Source organism: Cyrtonyx montezumae, unplaced genomic scaffold (assembly GCF_038088225.1).
Source record: "Cyrtonyx montezumae isolate F1298 unplaced genomic scaffold, pur_monq_1.0 scaffold_2, whole genome shotgun sequence".
Lineage (NCBI taxonomy): Eukaryota > Metazoa > Chordata > Aves > Galliformes > Odontophoridae > Cyrtonyx > Cyrtonyx montezumae.
This window is the reverse complement of record NW_027071936.1, coordinates 56,054,475-56,076,466: the sequence shown is the minus strand read 5'-3', so window position 1 is coordinate 56,076,466 and position 21,992 is coordinate 56,054,475. Positions and strand designations below refer to the sequence as shown.

Sequence of the window (21,992 nt, the reverse complement as noted above, 5' to 3'; positions counted from 1 at the left end):
GCACTTCCCACTCCTTTCCATACCCGCCGCGATCTCAGTCACGAGTCGCATCGTTTGGTCAATCGAGAGACACTCCTAACGTGAATCTTTTTATATCAACTTTCAGCTTAAACCCCTGAACACCTTTCAACTGCTCTCACGGCAGGAGGGGCTGCAACGACTTTAAAGCCTCCTACAACCCTCGATCTGCCCTCCCCGGAGCAGCCCGAGACCGCCCCGCAGTGCCGCGCTCTCCCCCCTGGGGTCCCCACCACGCCGGAGCGGAGCGCGCAACGCGCCTGCGCCACCGAGCGTAGAACGCCGCAGTAGAGCTCTACACGGCGCCGCCGGCGGGAACGGCAGCGCGGCGCTGACCAATGGGCGCTCGGCCGCCGCTGAGGTCAGTTCCGCCGCCTGGCGCTGTGCTCCGCCGAGGTTGCGGCAGCGGCGGGGGGCGCGGGCGCGCCCTCGCTAGGGTAAGCAGCGCGCGGCCGCCGAGCTGGGGAAGCGGGAGGAAAGCGTGCGGCTAGCAGGCAGCCAGGCCTGCGGGGTCTTCCCTGCGCCGCCGCGCAGGACGGCGCTCGTCTCGTCCTCCGAGCCAGGTAAGGCTCTCCCAGCGCTCCGCCGAACGCCGATCCGCCCGCTGCGGGAGGACCGGGGGTCCGGGCGGCGAGCGTGGGCCGCGGCGTTGCTCGGTGGCGCCCCCTGTCGGCCGGCAGCGCTCCGTAACGCGGGCGGTGGCGCCTCCCCGCCGGCGGCGGCGGCAGAGGGCGATCGTCTGCGCGGAGAGCGGAGCGTCCTCCGCCGGGCAGCGGCTCGGCGCTGCGGTTCGGAGATCCGCCCTGCGCGGAGGAGGCGGAAAATGGATTTATTCTTTTGGCGTTCGGTGGCTGCTGGTCCTGAAGAGGAGGAAGCTTTCGGGTTAGTAGACGTGTTGTCGAGCAAATAGAGCGCTCCGCGCTGCGGATGCGTCTGTTGGGAGCTTTGCAGCACGCGGGCGTGAAGGTGCTCGGAGTTACATCCCGCGTTTGGTTCCATTGCTGGAGAAGCTGCCATAAAAACGCACGGCGTTGATCTCTTAGGGCGATTTTCACGTCTAAAAATGCTAAGAATTCTTCTAAAAAATAGGTCCGTGCTATCACGGAGGTCGCCTGAGTGCCTCGATGCACGCTTTTAATGAAAAGAAGTCTTTTTCTTTTACTGAAATTGGGAAGGCTGGTGGTGCTCCAGAGAGCTTTTGCTGGCGGTCCATTCTGCATTGTTACTGCAGTGCAAAGGCTGTGGTCATGGCCCTTTTCCTTTGCAGATCCCCATGTAGGCAGACAGTTTGGTCAGGAATAAAATAAATACCCAGAGATTAATTTTGCTTTATCTTCACGAGTGCTGGGTAGGCTGGGCATAGGGGAATAATGAGCTTTCGTGGGGGCTCTCATGCCCTTCCTGTGCTGTTATCTGTGGTGCCATGTTTCCTTGCTTTGTTGCTTGCAGGCCTTAGAGCTGGGAGCGAGGCGGTGCTGAACGCTGCTCAGTCCTTGGGGTATACACAGAGGTGCTTTTAGAAAAAAAGGTGGTGAATTCTGTGAAATGGAGGAATGGGCAGTGTAAATTTATGGGTGGATGGCATATTGTGCAAGAAATTGTACAAGCATTTTCTTGGGCAGTGTCAAAAATACTACTTTTGGTACAGTGATTATACATCAGGGTGCCTTGCTTTGTTACAATAAGACCATCGAGCAATTGAATTATATGCCGGAGTCCTTTATGTGTCAGATGAAGCTAGGCCTCTGGCCCAGAGCCTCAGAAAAGCAGACCTCGGTTTCAGTAGAGTACTGCATAATGCCTTTAATATGCGCTTGCCTTCTTATGGTGCCTGCAATGTTAATTAGACAATTTTTTTGCCTGTGCATTAGGAAAAATAGTTGCTTTTAATCAACATTTTGCATGACTTTATATTGTAACTGCTAAAAATTCTGTATGTATTTTTTTTTAATGAAGAGTAAAATAACTGTATATTCTGTAATAAACATGAGCTCTGAAAACCTGGTATGTGGTCTTTGCTCTTCTCCATTCACTACACTGATGCTCCTCATTCACTTTCAAAAACTCCATGTGAATTTCAGATACAAAAAGCATTGTGTCTGTGTGTTTAGCTGTCATTTTGAAACAAAATGTATTTTTAAGAAGATTACAGATAAATATTCTTGGGTTTTCACTGTTTTTTAATACAAAATCAGTTATCTTGATTAGTGCAATATCTAATAAATGAATGAAGCGCTTTGGAGTTTTCCCAGTCATTAGGCCTAAGGCTGTGACTGATTGTGGTTCTGTGATTGGGTCAGCAGGAAAGTTAACTGCTTAACAGAGACAGCCAACCGATGTTTAATTGGCAGTATATGGCATAGTATACAGTTGTGAAATGCAGATGAGATAGGTTTACATGGAGATTTAAGATCTTCCATAGAGATTCACATTTTGCACACTGTCTAACTGATACAGTGATGCACAATGTCTTCCAGTTCCTTGTAAATATATATTTTTTAATTTTTATTATTTTTTTAATTAAAAAATACAGAAAAGACTTGCATGGGTTTTTCAGTAACCAGTCAACCTCGATTGTTGGGTGCAGGCTATGAGTTTAGTATGTGAGAAGTGTACGCTTTGCTGAAGAAAGGTCTTATTTACTTGATCACATATGGTAAAGGTATATTGCTTGTTGCATCCATTTTGTTGATAGCCTGTACTTTGAGCAATGCTTGAGTAAATAAGAAAGTTTGGTTTTTCTTTTCTGTTGTCTTTTTTTTTTTTTTAATTCCCAAAATTAGGGTCTCTGGTATTCCAAGGTATTTTCATAAACTCATTTTACAACAATGGATTCAGAGAAGACAGTGATTAGAATTGATTTTTGATGCTCCTAGCATCTTTTATTCTGTTCTTGATCTGTCTCATTCCTGCATTAGCAATTCAGAACCTTTGTGGACTTTCAAATCTTATTTCAGTGTTATCCTTGGTTTGGTCTTTTGCTCTGGATTTGACTATTAACTTGAAGAATACTGTATGTATAATTTCATTAAATCTTCTGGAGCACGTTTGTACTAATACTTCCAATTACCTCAAAAATTCTTCAGGGGTAATCCTTTACCTCTCCCCTTCAACTAATTTTGCTGATATGGAGTGAATGGATGTTGGATTGCTACACCACCTTTCTGTATGTATGTTGCTTGCCTTTTGTGCTTAATTTAGAAAAATGAAACAAATTTATTTCAGTCTAGTAAAACTGGGAAATTAATTTCAGTTAGATAAAAGACATTTTATTATGGTTTAGCCAAAACAGCAATTAAATAGAATGTTTTGCATCAAAACTTTCTTGAATACTGAATAGTTGATAAGAGAAGATAGGTGGACAAAAGCTGGGAAGACAGCAGGGGTGTCATTTCAGCAGCAGGTGGTTATTCAGTTCTTTTTCACCTTGTACTGGGTCTGATTGGGATGAAGTTAAAGTTTTTCAGAGCAGTGTATCAGATGCAGTGTTATGAAGTTGTGGCTAAAACAACGCTGATAATATGCCAGTATTTTGGCTGTTGCTGATCAGTGCTTGCATAACGTTAAGGCTTGCCCTTTTTCTCCTTGCAGCCCTCCCCCACCTCACAGTGAGTAAGTTAGAAGTGAGCGAGAGAAGGCACACTGCTGAGAAAGCTGGCTAGGATCGGTCTGAGGGGCGGTACCTACGGTACAACGTCATGCTCTGCAGTAACTACGTGAAGTAAAGGTCGGAGAAGGGGAGAGGGGGCTTGGCTTCCAAGGTGGTTGATGCTTGTAGACTGGCTGGGCATTGATCCACTACTTGTGGGAGACTGTGAGTGATTTTCTTTACATCACTGCTTTCCCTGCCCCTGGCCTCTTTCTTTTATTGAATGTCTTTGTCTTGACGGATGAGTTTTCTTTATCATCCTCCTTCCAACACAGGGAGGGGTGGGAAGTGAGCAAGCAGCTATTTGGATGCTTGGATGCTAGTTGGCTTTAACCCATCATATGTCTGAAGTAAATTTGGTGTTACACCCATTTGCTTTTGCCCCCAATTTAAAGGTATATGAGTAGGGAAGGATTAGAAAGATTACTAGCCTGTTCTTTGAATTACTTTCGTTAAATTCTTTTAGTCTCCTCTTGGGTGAAATCTGCCTGAGGTCTGCTAGATCTGACAGGTAAATGGGTGCCTTTGTCAAGTGCTTGATAGCTTCTGTTACTTTCTTGTTCTTTAAATGTAATGGATCCTTTTTTTCATGTTGTCATGTAAAGTGAAGTTTACAATGTTAAGAAAAAAACAACAAAAAAACATTTTTTTGTGATGTCTGTAGCATAAAGTGCTCAATGCTTATCTATTGGTCAGTTGATGTAGAGTGTAGTTTCAGTATGAGTAAAGAGTTGCAATACAAAAAAGCAAAGACTAATTTCATCCATCCATCCCAAATGCAATTTTAGTTACTTTTTAAAGCTAAAGAAATCATAGAAGCTTCTATGGTCTGGACACAAAACTAGAGCTTATCAAGGGCTCATATCACCTCCCTCCTGAAATAAAGCAATAGATCCTGTGAGCATAGACCTGCCATCAGTCTCTTGTGTCAGCCAGGTTCATCTCAAAACTGAGAAGTAGTATTTGCATGGAAAGAGATTAGTCCTTCCAAGATGATCAGAATTACTTGTTTTATTCTTTGTACCCTGTGTTATCCAAATTAGATTTGAAAACACAACAACAACAACAAAAAACAATGCAAAAAACCCCAAAAATGCTAAAAACAAAACCACATGCAAAAAAAGTTCAGATAGTGATCCAGTAATGTATCCTTTTCTTATTCCTGGGAAGCTGCCCTATGTACACCATGATGTTAGCTATAGGTGACTGCATTACTAGAGTACGAGGAACTTCCTGCTGATGAGTTTTACAGCTTTGCAGCCATTCATTTGCTAAAGACTGAGAAGATGATTATCTTGTCTCTAACCAGTTTTCTAACTTCGGATTGTTGTTTGAGTTCAGTATACTTGCAAAAAGCAGAGTCCCACTTCTAGGACAGTGTTTTCACAGGAGGAATTTAGGAATATTAGCAGATAGAGCACAGAGAGATGCAAGAACTTCCTCTGCCTTATCCTTATTCATTTTCAAGCACTTTTAAGATGTTCTGTAGTATAAAGTTCTTGTTCTGTTAGTATTACAGTAATAGGGTGCTACTCTGTGATCTCAGCCAAATCAAGTCTATCTGTAGATAGATGTGGAGAGGAACTAGGTTCCAGGAGCAGAAATATCCATTTTCTGTAAGATGTACTAAAATGCAGCAGATCTCTGTAGCAATATGTCTGTAGGTAAGAATGTTTAAATAAGAAAGGAACTGAGTTATTGCTGTTTGCTTTGAATTTTATCTTATGTATGTCTCAGAAATTGTACTTATTTTTATGTTTTCCAAATACCAGTGGACTTACAGTTCTGGCAAAAGCTTCTGAAGCAGAAATCTTGTTCATGTTAAATATGGAAAAAAGACAGTAAGAGTTCTCGAAGCTTTGGGGCCAAACGTGCAGCACAAGTTAATATGGTGGTTTTACACTGGTGATATTGTTCTCCCTTTGCCTTCTGTTACATTGCTTATTTTATTTGATTGACACATTTTGTAGGTTGGAGTGAATTAGTATGATTGTTGACGTATGCAGAAGTGACTGTACTGTGTTATTAACAGAAATGAAAGTAATTACTTTTTGCTGCAGCTGATTGTTCTAACTTAATTATGTTGTTGATACTTAATATTTTGAGAATATGTTAAGTAGAAATTGAATGCAATTATGTGTTAGCAAGACTGGACCTGTAACATTGCTACTGTTTTTCTTCTAAAGAATTTCTATTTGTAATTAAAGAATTTTTATGTTAACTTAAAAATACTTAATTTTAAAAACAATCTCATAGGTGTGTATTTCTGATATCCCTGTGGTCACTTTAGTCTTACCTCCTGGGATTCAGAAATAAGTAGTATATGTAAAGTTTTATAGTATCTTTTCTAAACTGGCAGTATATTTTTGGATCAGATGCTTACTCATTTTCAGGCATTGTAAAGATGTTCCGTAGTATAAAGTTCTCATTCTGGTAGTATTATAGTAACTAGATGCTTCTCTGTGATCTCAGATCTATGAGAGCTGTCTTTAAAACTGTCCTTGACTGTATATAGAACTGAAAGCAAATTCTATTACTGAGTTCTGTTATGAAGTGTACTTCTTTTAGGCTTAAATACATCTTCTTAAATGTAAAGTTCTCATGACATGGAAGAAATAGCATATGCACTGTACGTTTTGATAAACATCAGGTCATCTTGTGAATTTATAAACATTGAATATGAACAAATACTAGGGGATTATTTAACTGATTATTTTTTGCTTAGAGTTAATGATTATATGTTCACAGTAGAACCAACTTTATACTAACAGATTTGCACACTGTAATTTGGCTGCAGTTTGCTAATAGTTGACTAGTTCAATGATTAGTAAATCATAACTGACTTTCTTCTGCTTTCTATTCTTTAGTGCGTCAAGTTGATTGAATAAAATTAAGAGCATGGAATATAATATGGATGCGATTGCTTGATCATCATCTCTTCCGAAGAGCGTATTTTGCAGATTGGTGGATTGAATGAGTAATTGATAAGCTGCATACACCAGATTAGCATCAAGAAAACATTCTGTTGCTACTGTTCGCCGAAACTGATGCAGATTTGCATTTTCTGAAATGCAGTTGAAAAAAATGAGGGAAATTCTACCAAGATTGTTCCCAGGCCAAGTTAATAAAAGTAATTCCTTAACTACATCCCCAAAGCAATATTTTGAGGATAAAACAAATCCGTCCAATGGTGATGATAACCAGAACTACTGTTACCAAGGGACTGAGGCTGAGAATAATAAGCTGTCATTGATAAGCTGTATGAAATGCAGAAATATTCAGAAAATTTCAAAGCATGATTTAGAAAAGCATAAGAAACTTGAATGGACTGAAGACAAAAACCTCATCTGCAAGATGTGCAGTCACATTGCACCGCCTGCTTTCCATTTTGTTCCTGAAGGTGCCAATGCCATAGACTTCGAAAAACATGAGAAAACTTCTACAAGAAAAAAACAGAAGACATTTAAAGTGAAAAACTTTTTGCCTGGTAAATACTACTGCGATAAGTGTAGATTTTCAACAAAGGATCCTTTGCAGTATAAAAAGCATGTAAGTCAACACGAAGAAATTAAATTTATTTGTTCCTATTGTAATTATATATCCTACACCAAAGGTGAATTCCAGAGACATTTGGTGAAGCACACTGGAACTTTTCCGTATCAGTGTGAATACTGTGAATATGGTGCTGTTAGGCATGACTATATAGTGAAACATACAAGAAGAGTGCATGAAGCACCCAAAAAACGGCTGTCAAATGCTGGCATAAAACGTCAGCAAAAGAAGACATGCTTACCAAGTCAGAGCACTTTATTTGAAAAGCAGAAATATGAAGAAATTACTTTTCAGAATGATCTTTCAAATTCATCTTCAAATATCACTTGTGAGGTTCCAGATAAATTGACTAAAATAGTCTGTTCATCTCGTGATATAGAATGTAGTGTCAATGCAGCTTCAATCCAGAATAAAACAGTATTGCAGCCATCTGAAATAAGCATGTGTGAGAATCAGAGTGTGGAAGTTGAGGTTTATTCTCCAAAAATGGAGCCATTACAACCTGGAATGCCTTTGACTGTAATTGCACCATCTGAACTTGTAGTTCCTTCAAACTGTTTAGCTCAGATAGTAGAAATCAAAATAGTGAACGGAGCTCAACAACTGGTTCTTAAACTAATTCCTATGAAGGAAGCAGCTTGCAGGCCTGTGAACTGTGCTGAAGTGGGGCTTCAGAATCAAGGTACAGAGCGAACTGCAGAAGGAAAAAAACCATCTGTATCTTCCAATGAGTCACTAACCATGGAAGTGAATGTAGACAAGTCATCCAGTATTAGTAACCAGCTTAATTTGGACAGTAAGTATGACAAGAATTCTGAATGTATTTATTCATCTGATTCTCAATACTCAGAGAGCAACTCTGCATCAATACAGAAAGATGATTCATCAAAATTATGCCTTCATTTGGTGAAAGGTATTGATGTGCATTCAGGTGTTTTAGAACTTTGTTCTCAGACTTTGGTGACTAATAGTACTGAAAAAAAATGTGATCTTAAATCGCCCAAGAGGGAAATAGACAGAAAAAACAATTTACATTATGATTTGTATTGTTATGAAGAAGGTGTGGATACATCCCGTCCTAAGTATGCCGCTGTTTCTGAAGTTAAAATTTCCAAGAACAATTCAGTAAAGGCTACTCAGGTGGGCAAAAATTTCTACTCTTCCGCTGTAATTAAACAGAAAGATATGTTTCCACTAAAGAGGAATGACAAAGAATGTCGGAGTCTGATGGTCAACTCTGCAGAAACACATTCAGCTGCTAAGGGTTTTGATAGAAAACCAGTTTTATGTTCTGAAGCAGAAAAAAACATTCATGTTACTAAAACTTCATCTTGGGAGGACATGACTTTTAGCTTTAGCAAAGTGAAGAAACCAGAGACTGTAAGTCAAAAAAATAATCTTCTTCTGGAATCACTAGAACTACAGAAAATTGAGAATAAAAACAATCCTTTTGAGGGACCTGTTATTTCATCTGTATTTTCTCTTAGCTCTGGGGCTGAAAACGTTCCAGAGGGCATCAGATGGGATGATACAACTCGCAATAAGAAGTCAACAACATTGCTCTGTAGAAAAATTGCTCAGCTCATGTCTGCTGCTGAATCTAACATGAAATCTTTGCCTTTGAGATGTCAAGCTTCTAGTAAAAAGATTCATTACCCTCAGGAAAATTCATCAAGCTGTGAGAGAGAGGCTTCTGCCACTGAATTGGAACAAGCTATGTCTTTCCCTCAAGAGCATGGTGGAAATAATATAATTGGTAGTGATGAGCACAGTAATGAGCCACTGCTTACATTTGCAAGAACATCTAAAAGCAGGGTGACTAAAAATTCCAATGTTGCTTCTCCAGTGTTTATCCCCAAAGGGACTGTGCTGAGAGTGCTTAATGCTGCTGGCAGTCAAAACTCTAAAGGAACAGAAAAGATGAGCGAAGCATCAGCTCCTTCTGCATATTGCAATGAGATGCTTCTGCCTCGTCCAGTTCCTGTCAGTGTTTCTGAGAAACTTAGCAGTAATTTGCCATGTTTGCCTAATCAAAGTGATCCAAGTACTCAGTCCAGAAATATATCACTCAGGCAAAGACCAAAGCGAGAGGTGAATGCTAAAACTAATAGCAAGCAAACTTTTGTACCTTATCAGAGAAACAATGATGTAAGTAGGCAAAGCAAACCATACTCAAAAAGTCAGCAAGGATCCAAAAATAAGGTAAAACAAGCAGGTTTCAGGGAACTTCCAAAGAGGAAAACAAGAACACAGTCAGAAACCAGTTCAAGTTCTGACATGTCTTATCTGTTGACAGCAAGACGTCTTCGGCTTGTTCCTCTGAGAATGAATCAGTTGATTAAATGCCCTCGTCGTAACCAGCCAGTTGTGGTACTGAACCATCCTGATGTTGATACACCGGAGATAATTAATGTCATGAAGACTATCAACAAGTATAAAGGTCATGTCCTGAAAGTAGTTCTGTCAGAAAGGACAAGTAGTTGTCTTGGTGTCAAACGTTACCGAAGACGTCTTACTCTTCAGAATGCTGATACAGGAGGCCAAGCAAAGAAGCAGAGTATGCTAAAAATGAAACTGAAAAAGACCCATAAAAACAACTACCAGGTGGTGGAAGCTTCACCAGCTGAAACACTTCAGTGTATGTTTAAGTGCTGGTTTTGTGGAAGAGTATATGCGGACCAAGAAGAATGGATAAGTCATGGACAGAGGCACTTGATAGAGGCAACCAAGGGTTGGGATGTTCTTTCACTTCCAGTAAAAAAACAATAATTGAGATACTAGTCTTGTTTGTTTTTAATCTTAATTTTAATGGATGCCATTAATTAATGGAAAGATTAAAAAAACCACCCCTGCTTTACTTTGCAAAAAAAATCTCTTACTGTTAGCAAAGTGGAAAGGAGAGCAGTGTTATGAAATTACTGAGAAGCTTATATTGAGAACTAAGCATTACTTTGCACTGCCGTGTTTGACATTTTTTATTGGAGGTCAGCTTCATCTCTTCCATAAGACAGATTTGAAAAAAGAATTTGCTATGCAAACATTTTTCTTGTTGCCATTATATGTTCTAGGATGCTGTGCTGTACCTGGTTTGTACTAGGTCTGTACAAATAAAATCCTAGTCTGTGACATCTGTCTAACATGGTTTAATTTGTTTTTTGCAGCATAGTGTTACAGAGAGTAGGCATACATGTAGTGAACAGCACCTTCAAATCCTCTGTGGGCTGCAAGTGTGTATCACAGTTTTTAGTGGCAATTCAGGCAGAAAATAGAGAAAGTGAAACTTAAGTACTCATTTTCAGTGGAAGAAAACCACTGATTTTAGAGGAATACAAGGGTGTAAATGAGAAATCTGTGAGATCAGAGTTACTTTCACTAGATCAAATAGCACTAAAATGCTTAATTTTTTCTAGTACTTAGTTTTTACCTAGCTTGTATTGCATAGATAAAGAGAAAAAGAGCACAACTGTATCAGCCTTTTGTACTGCCTTTGCTGAGCAGGCAGGGTTGGTAGGAGAACGCATTGAACTTGGACTGAGAGGAGAGAGAAACTTTTCTGTGTGGCCTCAGACTTCAGAACTCTTAATGCTGGATGTGTGTTGTAAGTTTGAATAGGAACTACTCTTCTGAAACACTGGTAGTTCCTAGCTCTTTGTTTTTACTGTTGGTGCGTTTTTGTAAACAGTTTAACTAAGCTGGGAATATTTTTCTATATACTCTGGCGGATTATACATTGTTTTGATAAAGTATGTATGGTATCTCTATTGAAATGTAAATATTTTAAGACTTCAAAGTACAGCGAAGCTAAACAGTTAAAAGGTTGCTTTCCAGTAATTTTGCAATACTGTTAAAATTGTTCAGAGACTTGGTGCTTTAAGTGAGATCTTCTTCATCAAACATTGGAAAATTTTGTATCATTTGTATCATAGACTAACCTATTCCACAGAACAAACTTCCTTTTCTCTGTTTTGTCAGTAATACTGAAATGACAGTTCTCATTTTTGTATTCAAAACGAATTATATTTTTTTAGATGGGTACACTAGAAGGTTTTTTCACTTCATGTACTTTTATGACAAACCTAACAGTACTATTTACATTTTTTATTATGAAAATAGTTTCCATTTTAAGACTCTGGCATGTCACAGACAATAAATATGAAAGCTGTTAACATAAGAAAAGCATGGTTAAAATCCCTCCTTTGTTAAACTCTTTCAGTTCAGGTTACTGTGTGTGTTAATTTTGTTTCTGTAGAAGCTACGAAATAAATGGCTTTGAATTTGCTTCTTAAGAGTTGTTGCTGGCAAAATAAGAACATTCTTTATGAAAGCTGTACTGTGCGTGTGTGTGGAAAAAATGTTGCTGCTCAGCATTATAAACTAGGTGGTTTAAATATACTAAAAATGCGTGTCTTTAGTAAGCAAGTTTGCTGTTTTAGTAAGCATCTACAAAGCTTTGTGTGTGTCTGACATTGTCTGCTGTCTAAATTGTTAAGCTGTTTTATCGTGGGTTTAATTTAGAAAAAAATATTTTTCTTTTACTGTAAAATCCTTTCAGAAGTTAAATTGTATGGTGACTATAAAAGTCTGAAAGCAGATTATGTCATGCCTCTCTTCCTTTTTATGAGTTTTGCCAAACTCAGAAGAACTCCAATGATTAGATAATGTCACATTAAAATAATTTCCTTCAAGTTTAATAGTCTCAGTGGTTTGAGAGAGAAGGAATTACAATAGATGTTCTTTGGTGTTACGATTCAGTGTGGAGAAATGAAAAGGTTGCAAGGAAATCAACAACCAACTGCTAAAACTCTTTCAGAGCTGGTTTGTGCCATTGCACAGTACATAATCAGTTGGGTTAGAATCTCATGGTCTTGGTTTTAAGGTTTTAATTCTCCCAATTACCCAGTCAAAGTGAGAAAAGATGTTCATTGATGCTTACAAGACAATGCTAAAGCTTTCCTTTCATGTTCATAGTGGAACTTTCCAAAACTTAAATTATATGAATAAATACGTGTTTTTCTGGGAAAAAAAAATCACCTTTTCATCTGCTTAATACGTTCTGGAATGTTTTTAGTGTGAGTTTGAAACTTTTCTACTCTTTGTACTGAGGTTTTTATCTGTATACTTGGATGTGGTGAGACTCAATTCTGTCTCAAAGACAGAATCTTGGAAGGGGCTGTTTTAAAGTATGTGTTTGAACATTTGAATGTGGAATACAAGTACTTGGTGCTTAAGCTAAAAGATATGTGTTAGTTAAGCAACAGATCTTTGATCGGTAAAGGTGTCCTTGGGATCTGCTCCAATACTTATGAGCATCGACTGATACCTACTGATTTCAGTGGCTGCCAGGCAGAGAGTTTTATTATGCAGGTACACATGCACACAGAAGTAAAGTATTAAATAGTGAATACTCAAATAGTGTTTCATGTGTATTTTTAAAGAAAAGAATTTTTTTTATATACAGAATGTTTTATTAGGTTTTGCTACTGAATAAGCTTCAGTGACATTCACATAAGCAAGACTGAATTTGTTTTTTATCTTGTGTTAGGTACAATGCAAGATAAGCAAATTGCTCAACCTTTGTCAGAGTAACAGGAGTTGGTCTCTTAATGCTTTTTTGTGAGTTAGTATAATGACATATACTTTACCCATAGCCTCAAAGTTATTACATCTATTAGTTAAAAACACATGGCAAGAATTCAAAAATGCAGTAGATCTATAATCCAAATTGGAGAGAAGATTTTGGTGCAACATACATAATTCTTCCTAATATGGGGAGGTGATCACCCGAAAGTTAACTTGTCTTTTTACACATCTAAATAATTGTTCTATTTATATTTGTACATCACCAACTTTTGTTAAGGTAGGAAACATCTTTTGCGTAACTTTAGTGGGTGTGTAAGGTAGCACTGTACTCTCTGGGTTCCTGTTTTATCCTTTCCATCGATGAGCGTGATAGGAGCATATTTGTAGAAGTCAATTATATCTTCCACAGAATTAAATTTCTGAGGGAAAAAGAAAAATTGAAATTAGTGGTTGAAAATTGAAGTGATAAAATTTTTCTGTCTGTAAAATCAAAAGAATTGCAAATGACAGTGTTAGAAATAGGCAGTGATTTGAACATGATTATGCTCAGACAGTCTGTTGTGAGACAAATGCACCAGAATGTAGCCCTCATTTATCCCTTGTGTCTCTGTCACGTGCAATTAAAAAACAGCTGGCTGCTTGGAGCAAAAAGGGAGCATGTCTAACCCTGGGAATGCAGTATCGCTTGTAAAGGTCTGTACTGGCAAGTGAAGTTATGGTTTCTTGATCTTTTTACTAAGACTTTACCCTAAATTAGATTTAGTTAGTAGCATGTGAAACATTGCTAGTTTCACTGTCCTTTGATATATATTATATATAAATATATATATATAAGTACCTTTTATTTTCATGGTCAGTTTTCCAAGAAAGTCAGGGTAAAATCCCTTTAAAGCACACTTCTAGTTTTATTCACTGGTGTTGGAAAGATTGATATCCTTTAGTCCTGTTCTTAAAAGGAAGGTTTGGTTCAGGGACCCTAAACTGACTCAGACTGGAACTGAAAGCTGCCCTCACCTGTCCTATTGGTTGATTCTGCCTTTCTGATGGCTAGCAGTCCTCTAGGTTTCAGTCAGTGCTCTAGTCCATCATCCTTTGTCTTTCAGTTTAAATAGAACACCTCCGTGTGAATACATTCAAAGCTTTTGCAGGTGAAAAATTCGACTTCTAGTTTTAACTCTAGAGGTAAGTGGTTTTTTACCATCACCATTACAACAATTATCTGTGATGTATGTTTTCGTTATTAAATTGATAACAACTGTACACAGAAATGTAAGTATACCGTTACTTTAGTACTTTAAAAGAAAAGCACGGCTTGTATCATTTACTTTTTCAGTCATACTGTATACATGATGTCTCATGGAAATCACTGTCACTTCCACCTTATCCACACCCAGTTTATAATGAGGATCATGTGTGATCGTCATTTGGTGTAACTGCTTTTGTGTTATTTTATGATAAAAATGATTCTATTTCAAAGAAAATGAGCTAATTATTTTTAAGTTTTTCAGTTTTTCCTGATTCTTTACCTGTATAGTTTTATTCCACTTTGCTAAGGTGATGGGTTTTTTTTTTGTTTTTTTTTTTTTTTTGTCACGAGGAGACTTAAACATGAGTGAAGGTTTGAGTTGTTTAGCTCTGTCATGGGAACTGTGTACATGAACAGCAGTAGTGTTACAGCTATTGGATCTTCATAATAATAAAAACTGGAGTGGGGGGAGGCAAGTAAATGACGTTTGGGACAGTAATTTTGAATGTAAGTGCTTAAATTTCATTTTAAATTGTGGATCTGATCTTCACAGCTTTTTGTGATTTGATCTGGAGTGAGTTCAGTACAGTGTAGGAAGGCTGGCTAAATTGCTAGTAAACGATGCAATCAGAATTAAAATTGTTTTTGTCTTTACTTGTATTCATTTCAGCTTGATACTGGTTTATCCATAAGGAACTTCAGTAAATTGCTTCTGATCTGTTGGAATAGAATTAAAAAATTTCTGAAATAAAAAATATGATAGAGCATTATTTTCTACGTTGTAGCCTCCTTATGAAGGTCTGTAAGAGCTGAGAGGAGTAAGAGCAGCTAATGGTGCCCCCTCTGAAAGCTGAATTCAATGCACTTTTAAAAATAACAATTGTGATTTTTTTTTTCATGGTACAAAGTGTAACCTGAATGTGAAAAATCAAAAGTGAGGGAAAAATTTGTGATTATTTATATTCTATGTCTAAGAGAATACAAGCTTTCAGTGAATGGAAGTAGTCTGAATGTGCTGCAGAGTAGCAGTATGACTGAACATTCTTCACTATGGGAGTGGTGAGGCATTGGCACAGGATGCCCTGAAAAGCTGTGGATGCCCCCATCCCTGGAGGTGTTCAAGGCCATGTTGGATAGGCCCTGAGCAGCCTGATCTAGTGGTTGGCAACCCAGCCCACAGCAGCAAGTTGGAACTAGATGATCTTTTAGGTCCCTTCTAACCCAAGTCATTCTATTACTAACTATATACTTCAAATCCTTATCCTTGAATTGCAGTTTTCTAATTTTAGTTTCAGTCCAGACCCACTCTAGACTCAAGGTGCACTCTTTCTGAGCATAAGATGAAACAAACAACAGTCATTTTTTACGATGTTTCCTGAAATGTTGAGATTGTTTTCTGCTTCCTTTTAGTTCAGTAAAAATCCCTTCCCCCCCAGTTGGTTTTCATGTAATTTTCTAGTTCCTTTAACTGCCAAATCTGCTCAAAGGACAAGCAGATTGGGTTTTTATTGTTATTCTATAGCATACTATATTTCAATTTCATTCAGTTTTTTAAATCTCGTTTCTAATCTGAGCATTTTTCATCTGAGAAATTGTAGGAATACTGAACAACATAAGAATCATGTAAACCTAAAATATATCTTAATTTATAATAAAGCTTTAGAAAATTATCTGGGACTTCAATTCGTAGACTATATTATACAGAAGGCTGCACTACTGCAGTGCCACAGTAATGGTACCAGCAGAACTTTGCTCAATTTATTCTAACCCTTCTGCTTCACTGTTTATGAATGGTGAAGGTTTTGGTTTATTATTAGTTACTAAACCAATCTTCCTGAAGAGCAACTTGCTAGTTAAACACACATCTCATATACCTGAAAGTTTATGAATCTCCCATGATTTCTATGAACTCTTAAGTCTTCTACCTGTTAAATTATATTAGTTTGGGTAGGTTTTGATTTCAGATTTTTGTTAGCTTTTGACTTGTCTGGTGAGGATGGAGTTAATTTTCTTCATAGCAGGTTGTATGGTGCAGTGTTTTTAGATGGTAACACACGGATGCTTTAGCTATTGCTGATCAGTACTTGCACCGATAGTATCAAGGCTTTGTGTTTCTCACTCCACCCCGGACACAATGAATAGATTAGCGGGTGAGCAAAGACGCTGGGAGGGGACACAACTAGGCAGATGACCTGGGCTAGCTGAAGCTATTCTGTGCCATGTGATGTCATATTCAGCAATAAAAAGGGAGAGGATGGGGTTAATGAGCTGAGCCATCTTTTCCTGACTCAGCCCTGGCATTTGGTGAGTGATTGCTCTTGCATCACTTCCTTTGTGTTTTTTTTTTTTTTCCTCTTCTGCTTCTCCTTTGTTTATTAAATGACTTTTGTCTTGACCCCTGGCTTTTCCTGCTTTTACTCTTCCTTTCCTTTTCCTCCATACCACTAGGAAAAGAGTGGTGTTTCTCTGCAAGATGAGTTTTAAAAGTACTGACATCTATACAAGGGATGTAATTGAAGATTCAACTACGTGGACTTTGCCAGTTCACCTGATTTGAATATCTGCCTCTTTATAGATCTACTGACCATAGCAGTTAGTTTATAGCAGTATCTTGTTCTGCTTTTCCTGCCATGGAGCAGAATTTAATGCTCAGCTGAGTAATCTTTTATTTTTTCTTTATCACATTTTCATAAAATGACTGCTCAGTTTTTTCTTGTGTGAAAAACATGAATAATCATATAAACAAGATAAGAATTAGACTCTCGTTATGAATATAATTGAATTTAACTACATGAAAGAGCACTAACAATGTAAAGGTATTGTTAACTGAAATTTTAGCATATTTGAAAGACTGATTGGAGGGGAAAGTAACATTTTTTTATGACTTCTGAATATTCATGACTCTTTTTGTCCTGTTTCTTCATTTCTTTTAAAAATAGATTGATTGATAGTTTGTTACATGAATGACAGACGATGAAAGAATGTCTGATTATGCACTAATAACACCAGCAGGCCATGCTGTCAGATATATGGAATTGTATATCTTTTAATGTTTCTGCTCGTATTAAATATACCGAACTACAAAATAAGCTGAAATAATAAGTAGAATGATGCATACCTGGAAAGAGAAGATTTTTCCCTGTTACTTTGCAGGTGTTTCTTAAAGTAGGTAGAAAAATCAGAAGTACTTAGGAAATGTTTAGATTGATTTAAATCAGAATTAGAGCATGTTACATAAAATTAAGATTTTAGATTATTACCTTGAGGTTTCTTGAAACTGAGATCCAATTCAAATGCCAGTATTGTAAAACAAACTTTAATGAAATACAGCAGATTTGTTATGTGGGAAGTCTATAATTATCCTTTGATGTAAAGAACTTGTGTAGTGTGACACAAAAGCAATAGACTAAAACATAAGAAGGGATCTTACTTACGTCGTCTCCTCTGAGCCCTGTTCCTAGCGCGTACTGTTGACTGTCTTCCAGAAAATGTACTTTAATGTTGTATACTTTTCTTCCATAATAGACAACCAAAACATATGGTTCAGTGTTTGACTTCTTTGAACAATCTCTAACCAAGAAACTCTCATCCTGTACAACACAAATTATTGTAGCAGTTATACCAGTACATTCTGGTGAAAAGTATGACGTATGCCCATAACTAGTATTTTGAATTAAATCTTGCAGAATTAGTTAATTATAACAATTTGGTATTATGTAGTTGAAAGAAAAAACTATTTTTAAATGAAATTTGTTGGTTAAAAATGTAGCATAGTATTTTCTTTATATGTAGTAAAGCTCTGTGTTAAAATGAATAAGTTTTGTAAGTCAGATATAATTAGCCAATACTTGTACTGATAATAGTGAAGAATCATGACTTGATCAGTGCTGTTGTATTATACAATGATAAGCTGAAATCTTTATTATATACTAGTAAATGATCTTAAAATGAAAATGGGGTATTAAAAGTCAAGTCACTTAAAAGAATGGAGTTAATGAGTGACTGTAAGTAGGAAGAGAGTGAAGACATAATTCATTGGTTTTCTGTTTGCTTTCAAAAACAGCGTATGATTTTATGTGGTTAATTTTCTTTGGATAGAACAGTTGTCTATGATACAAGGATATGGTCTCTTAATGCTTGTTATGACCTTAGAGTTCTAAATTGTAGTGATTCGTACTCTGATATGATATGTATTTACACTGTTGGGGTAATCTCGAAGTGTAAACACAACTTCTACGTAATCATTACAACAATTTCAATTACAGTGAGCTTCTTTAAGGACCTGGAATAACAAAATGGTACCATGAGATGTAAGTGTGAACAGAAATAATATGAAAACATGGTTTTGAATATTTATGTGTGTGTTCAGAGTTGACATCTGTGCAGAATTAGCCAGCAGGCTGTTCATAAAGTTCAGTACGAAGGTAAGCGTTTGTGTGACTGGTTTTAGCAATTTCAGTTAGAGCACTGAAGCCTCTCGTATGCCAAAGGAACTCATGAACCTAAATGTTTTCTAGAAAGTGTTTCAAATTCTGTGATGTGTTTAACTAGGTTTGCTCTTTTATGGGAAGGCCTGACAAAAATGTTAACAGTGATGGAACAAAGACATTCCCACGTTATTTCATGCAAGTGACTCAGTATCTAATTCTGATCTATGCCAACATGATATTTCTCATTTTATGCAGTAGAAGAGCAGAGGAAGGAAAAATAAAACTGTCAGCTTTTCAAAATAACTATTTCTTGTATGGTTCCATATGGTTCCATATTGTTAATTGTATAAGTGTTGGAGAATACAGTAAAAGAAAAATCAACAAAGCTGAGAACTTCAGAGAAATCCAGGCATTACCCAAGTATTTAGACTGTATGTGAATAATAATAAATTAATGTCACTGTAGTAGGAGCTGTAGGAATTGCTGACCAGAACTGCCAACTGTACCAGCAGTCCTGAACTTAACATTTTTTAAGAATATGCAGTAAAGGAAGAAAGCAAGAGATGATATTAATCAAGGACTGCTGTTAATCTTGGTGTATCTGATTCTGTGCTTGCTGAAATCAGTAGTAAAACTCATGTTATGGGGTGTAAGTCTGGAAGCTTTTTCTTTCCTGGCCAGAATGCAGATAAAAGAAACACAGATGTGAAGGAAAAATGCATTTATGCATTTCAGTGCGACTTAAAATTTTGAAGAAAACCACTAGAATATATTTCTGCTACAATATGTTAAAATAATTCTTAAATGTATGTTTTCACAGGTAAATAAGGATAGGAGACTGGAAAATCTGTTTTACTTTTGAATTGATGAAAATCATTATGCTATTCCTGGCAGATTCTAGGAGTCCAAAAGTCCAAAAAATATCTGTTCACTGTTATTCCTCATGATGGCCCTCCTGGGTGCAAAGCACTGAGCTGTGAACCAGGATATGGTATCACAACTATTCTGGCACTTTACTGTGACCAAAGGCACACTTCTTTTGGCTTCTACTCAGTTATGCTACCTACCCTCTGTAATTGCAGAGCAGCTGTATACTTTGCTTTCCAAACTCTTTTCAGAGTGACCAGTGTGCAGTAGTGCAGTCAAACTTAGGGCTGATGGGAAGACTCACTCTGCCTGCAACTAGTTTTATTAAGGAAAAGCTTACTGAGAAACTGTCATCCATCTCCTGTTTGACATGGGTTCTGGCATTACATTTCAAATTATTATGCATAGAAATATCCTAAAAAAAAAAACACATTGTCAAACCCTCTCTGAACATATTAAGACTAGAAACCCTGTGGGAGAAGTTATATGACCACAGGAAAATTAACAATATTGGAATAACATGGTGCTATTGTTGCTTGGCCTGGCTGTCTTTAGGATTTCTCTGCAGTTGCTTCTGATGTGGGTTTGCCAGAAAACCAGGATGGGCACCAGGGTGTGTGAGACTTCCTGGTGTCCTGAGGGCTCCACCCCTTCAAAAGCCCCCACTGGCCATTAACCCATGTTGGTCCTCCTGCTCCTCATGTGAATGCATCTAGCCCAAGATTGAAGCTGAGAGGTTTAGTGCTAAAGGTGCCTTCAAGAAAAGTAGTGAGTTCATTTGTTTCTCCTAAAAATAAGGGAATAAATAAATCCAGTCATCATAGTTTGGATCACTGGAAGCTGTTGAGCTGGAATGGGTCTCCTGTGCTTCAGCCCTGTAGGTATGATTTCAATATCTGAAGTGGTTAAGAGACTGAAGAATTTTGTCTTCCATGTTACATATCTTTTTAAACTGATAAGCTCTAATGGAATTACTTCTATCACACCCAGGTTACCCTGGGTGAGGCAGTGAGAAAATCCTTCCTGTATGTCTCGAGCCTTCTACCTTGCAGGAACCTTCTGCTCACCCTGCTCCCTCCAGGCTGTGCCTTTCAAAGCTGGAGATTTAAAACGACTGTGCAACACCAAGATAGGTAGATTTTTTTTTATGACTGGTGGTTAATTAAGAAATAAAATATTGATATTTGCTCCCATCCTTAACCTTGTCACTAATGTCTGATGTGTTAATTAGCAGACTAGTTGGTGGTGTGTATATGTTGGCAATGTTTTAAATTTTGTATTGTATGTCAAAGTTAGTATGGATTAGACAGTTAATTTACAAAACAAACAAACCAAACCAAAGCTGAGCCACTGTGGTCAGTTTTAAGACGTTGTCTCTAGAAGTTGACACCATGAGTTTCAAGATAGATTGGACTTACAGTGTTCTCCTCCAGCAGCGCCGCCTCCGCTTCACGGCGGTCATATTCTCCAATGTACCAGTCATATTTGTGTAAGTCCTTAATTTTAAGACAGAATAATCAGCATATAGAAATGAACCACAGCTGGCAGAAGTCAGTAAAATCAGATTATATCTAATTTGCATTTAAAGCAAGTTTATGACAGTTTATTAAAATAACTATAATGCATCTATATCAAGAAATCAGTTTAGAAAATCTGTTTCAAAATAAACATCTAAATTGTTATCTGTAGTTTCAGGAGCTCATGCTGGTTTGTTTTCAGGGGTGTTGAAAGCCCACAGATTTTAGGCTGTTGAATTTCTTAGAGAAATGTTTTCAGCAGGCAGCATTTCTTAGATGTGTGCACGCTACAGAGCAATAATTCTGTTTTCTGAAGATCCTCTCTCTTCATTAAGTATTCTTTACCTTTTCAGTGGGTTGGGCATTATATTCCATTTCCTCTTTTACAAGTGAATATTTTGGTTTGTTTTCACATGATGTATAGCAAATGGGAGACAGCGACCTCTCGACTGACACATTCACTACATTTAACGTGGATCCTGTAAAAGCAAATTCAGAAGGAGAAGAATTGTACTGCTTTTAATTTTAGCTTAATTTTGCTGTATTAACTTCATGCAGTAGAATAGTGTTTGTGGTTTGGTAACCTTTTTTTATGATGGCTTTTAGGCCAATGTAGCAACAGTGATATCAGATTCATGCCTCAAGAAATTTAATGTATGTTTTCTGATGTATTTTAATTGATAGCAGGTGTTTCTACACATAACCATAGCAAAATAGTAAATATAAATTATTAATTAAATATTACATAAAATAATTAATGGGGAACATATATGCTCACATGTAATTCTGTTCTGCGTTTACTCCTCTGAGGATGTTCAGAGAGATGAAAAATGTTTTCCCAGAGCAGTCTGTATATTTAATACTGCCTTTTAGAAGAGCATCACCTGGGAGCTGTGCCAGCGTGCAAGGTGGGGCAGGACCATGAAGTGGTCACCTCATAAGGTGATGTGGGAAGGCTTGGATGGACTGAGGCAGGTTAGTCTGCAGAGGAAAACCTTAGAAAAGCTTCCAGGTGTTTGGTTAGGATGTATTTTGGAGATGCACAACATGGGAAAAAAATGGTTAATTACAGTGTAAAAGCCATTGTATCCTGCCATACAACAGAAGGTCTTTATGTGCAGTGCTGTTGGGAG

The 21,992-nt window shown here is 37.7% G+C and overlaps 2 protein-coding genes across 3 annotated transcripts in view; one reads left to right on the top strand and one right to left on the bottom strand.

The window, feature by feature from the left end:
* The first annotated feature begins 384 nt into the window (after nucleotides 1–384).
* Nucleotides 385–10,060, top strand: ZNF518B (zinc finger protein 518B). Of its 2 annotated transcripts, none has more exons than XM_065735774.1 (2): nucleotides 385–581; nucleotides 6,535–10,060. In XM_065735774.1, the coding sequence occupies exon 2, from the start codon at nucleotides 6,737–6,739 to the stop codon at nucleotides 9,986–9,988; it is 3,252 nt and encodes a 1,083-aa protein (XP_065591846.1). In that variant the 5' UTR covers nucleotides 385–581; nucleotides 6,535–6,736; the 3' UTR covers nucleotides 9,989–10,060. The 2 variants fall into 2 exon arrangements, with proteins under 2 accessions (XP_065591846.1, XP_065591845.1); XM_065735773.1 differs by lacking the exon at nucleotides 385–581 and adding an exon at nucleotides 754–900.
* Nucleotides 10,061–12,681: 2,621 nt separating this feature from the next.
* Nucleotides 12,682–21,992, bottom strand: part of CLNK (cytokine dependent hematopoietic cell linker) — a 35,742-nt gene continuing 26,431 nt past the window's right edge. The window contains exons 13-16 of the mRNA XM_065736200.1: nucleotides 21,205–21,338; nucleotides 20,761–20,838; nucleotides 17,480–17,635; nucleotides 12,682–13,218 (exon numbers count right to left, since the gene is read on the bottom strand). Coding sequence (XP_065592272.1) covers nucleotides 13,072–13,218; nucleotides 17,480–17,635; nucleotides 20,761–20,838; nucleotides 21,205–21,338 — 515 coding nt within the window. The 3' untranslated portion in view covers nucleotides 12,682–13,071. The remainder of the gene's footprint in view (nucleotides 13,219–17,479; nucleotides 17,636–20,760; nucleotides 20,839–21,204; nucleotides 21,339–21,992) is intronic.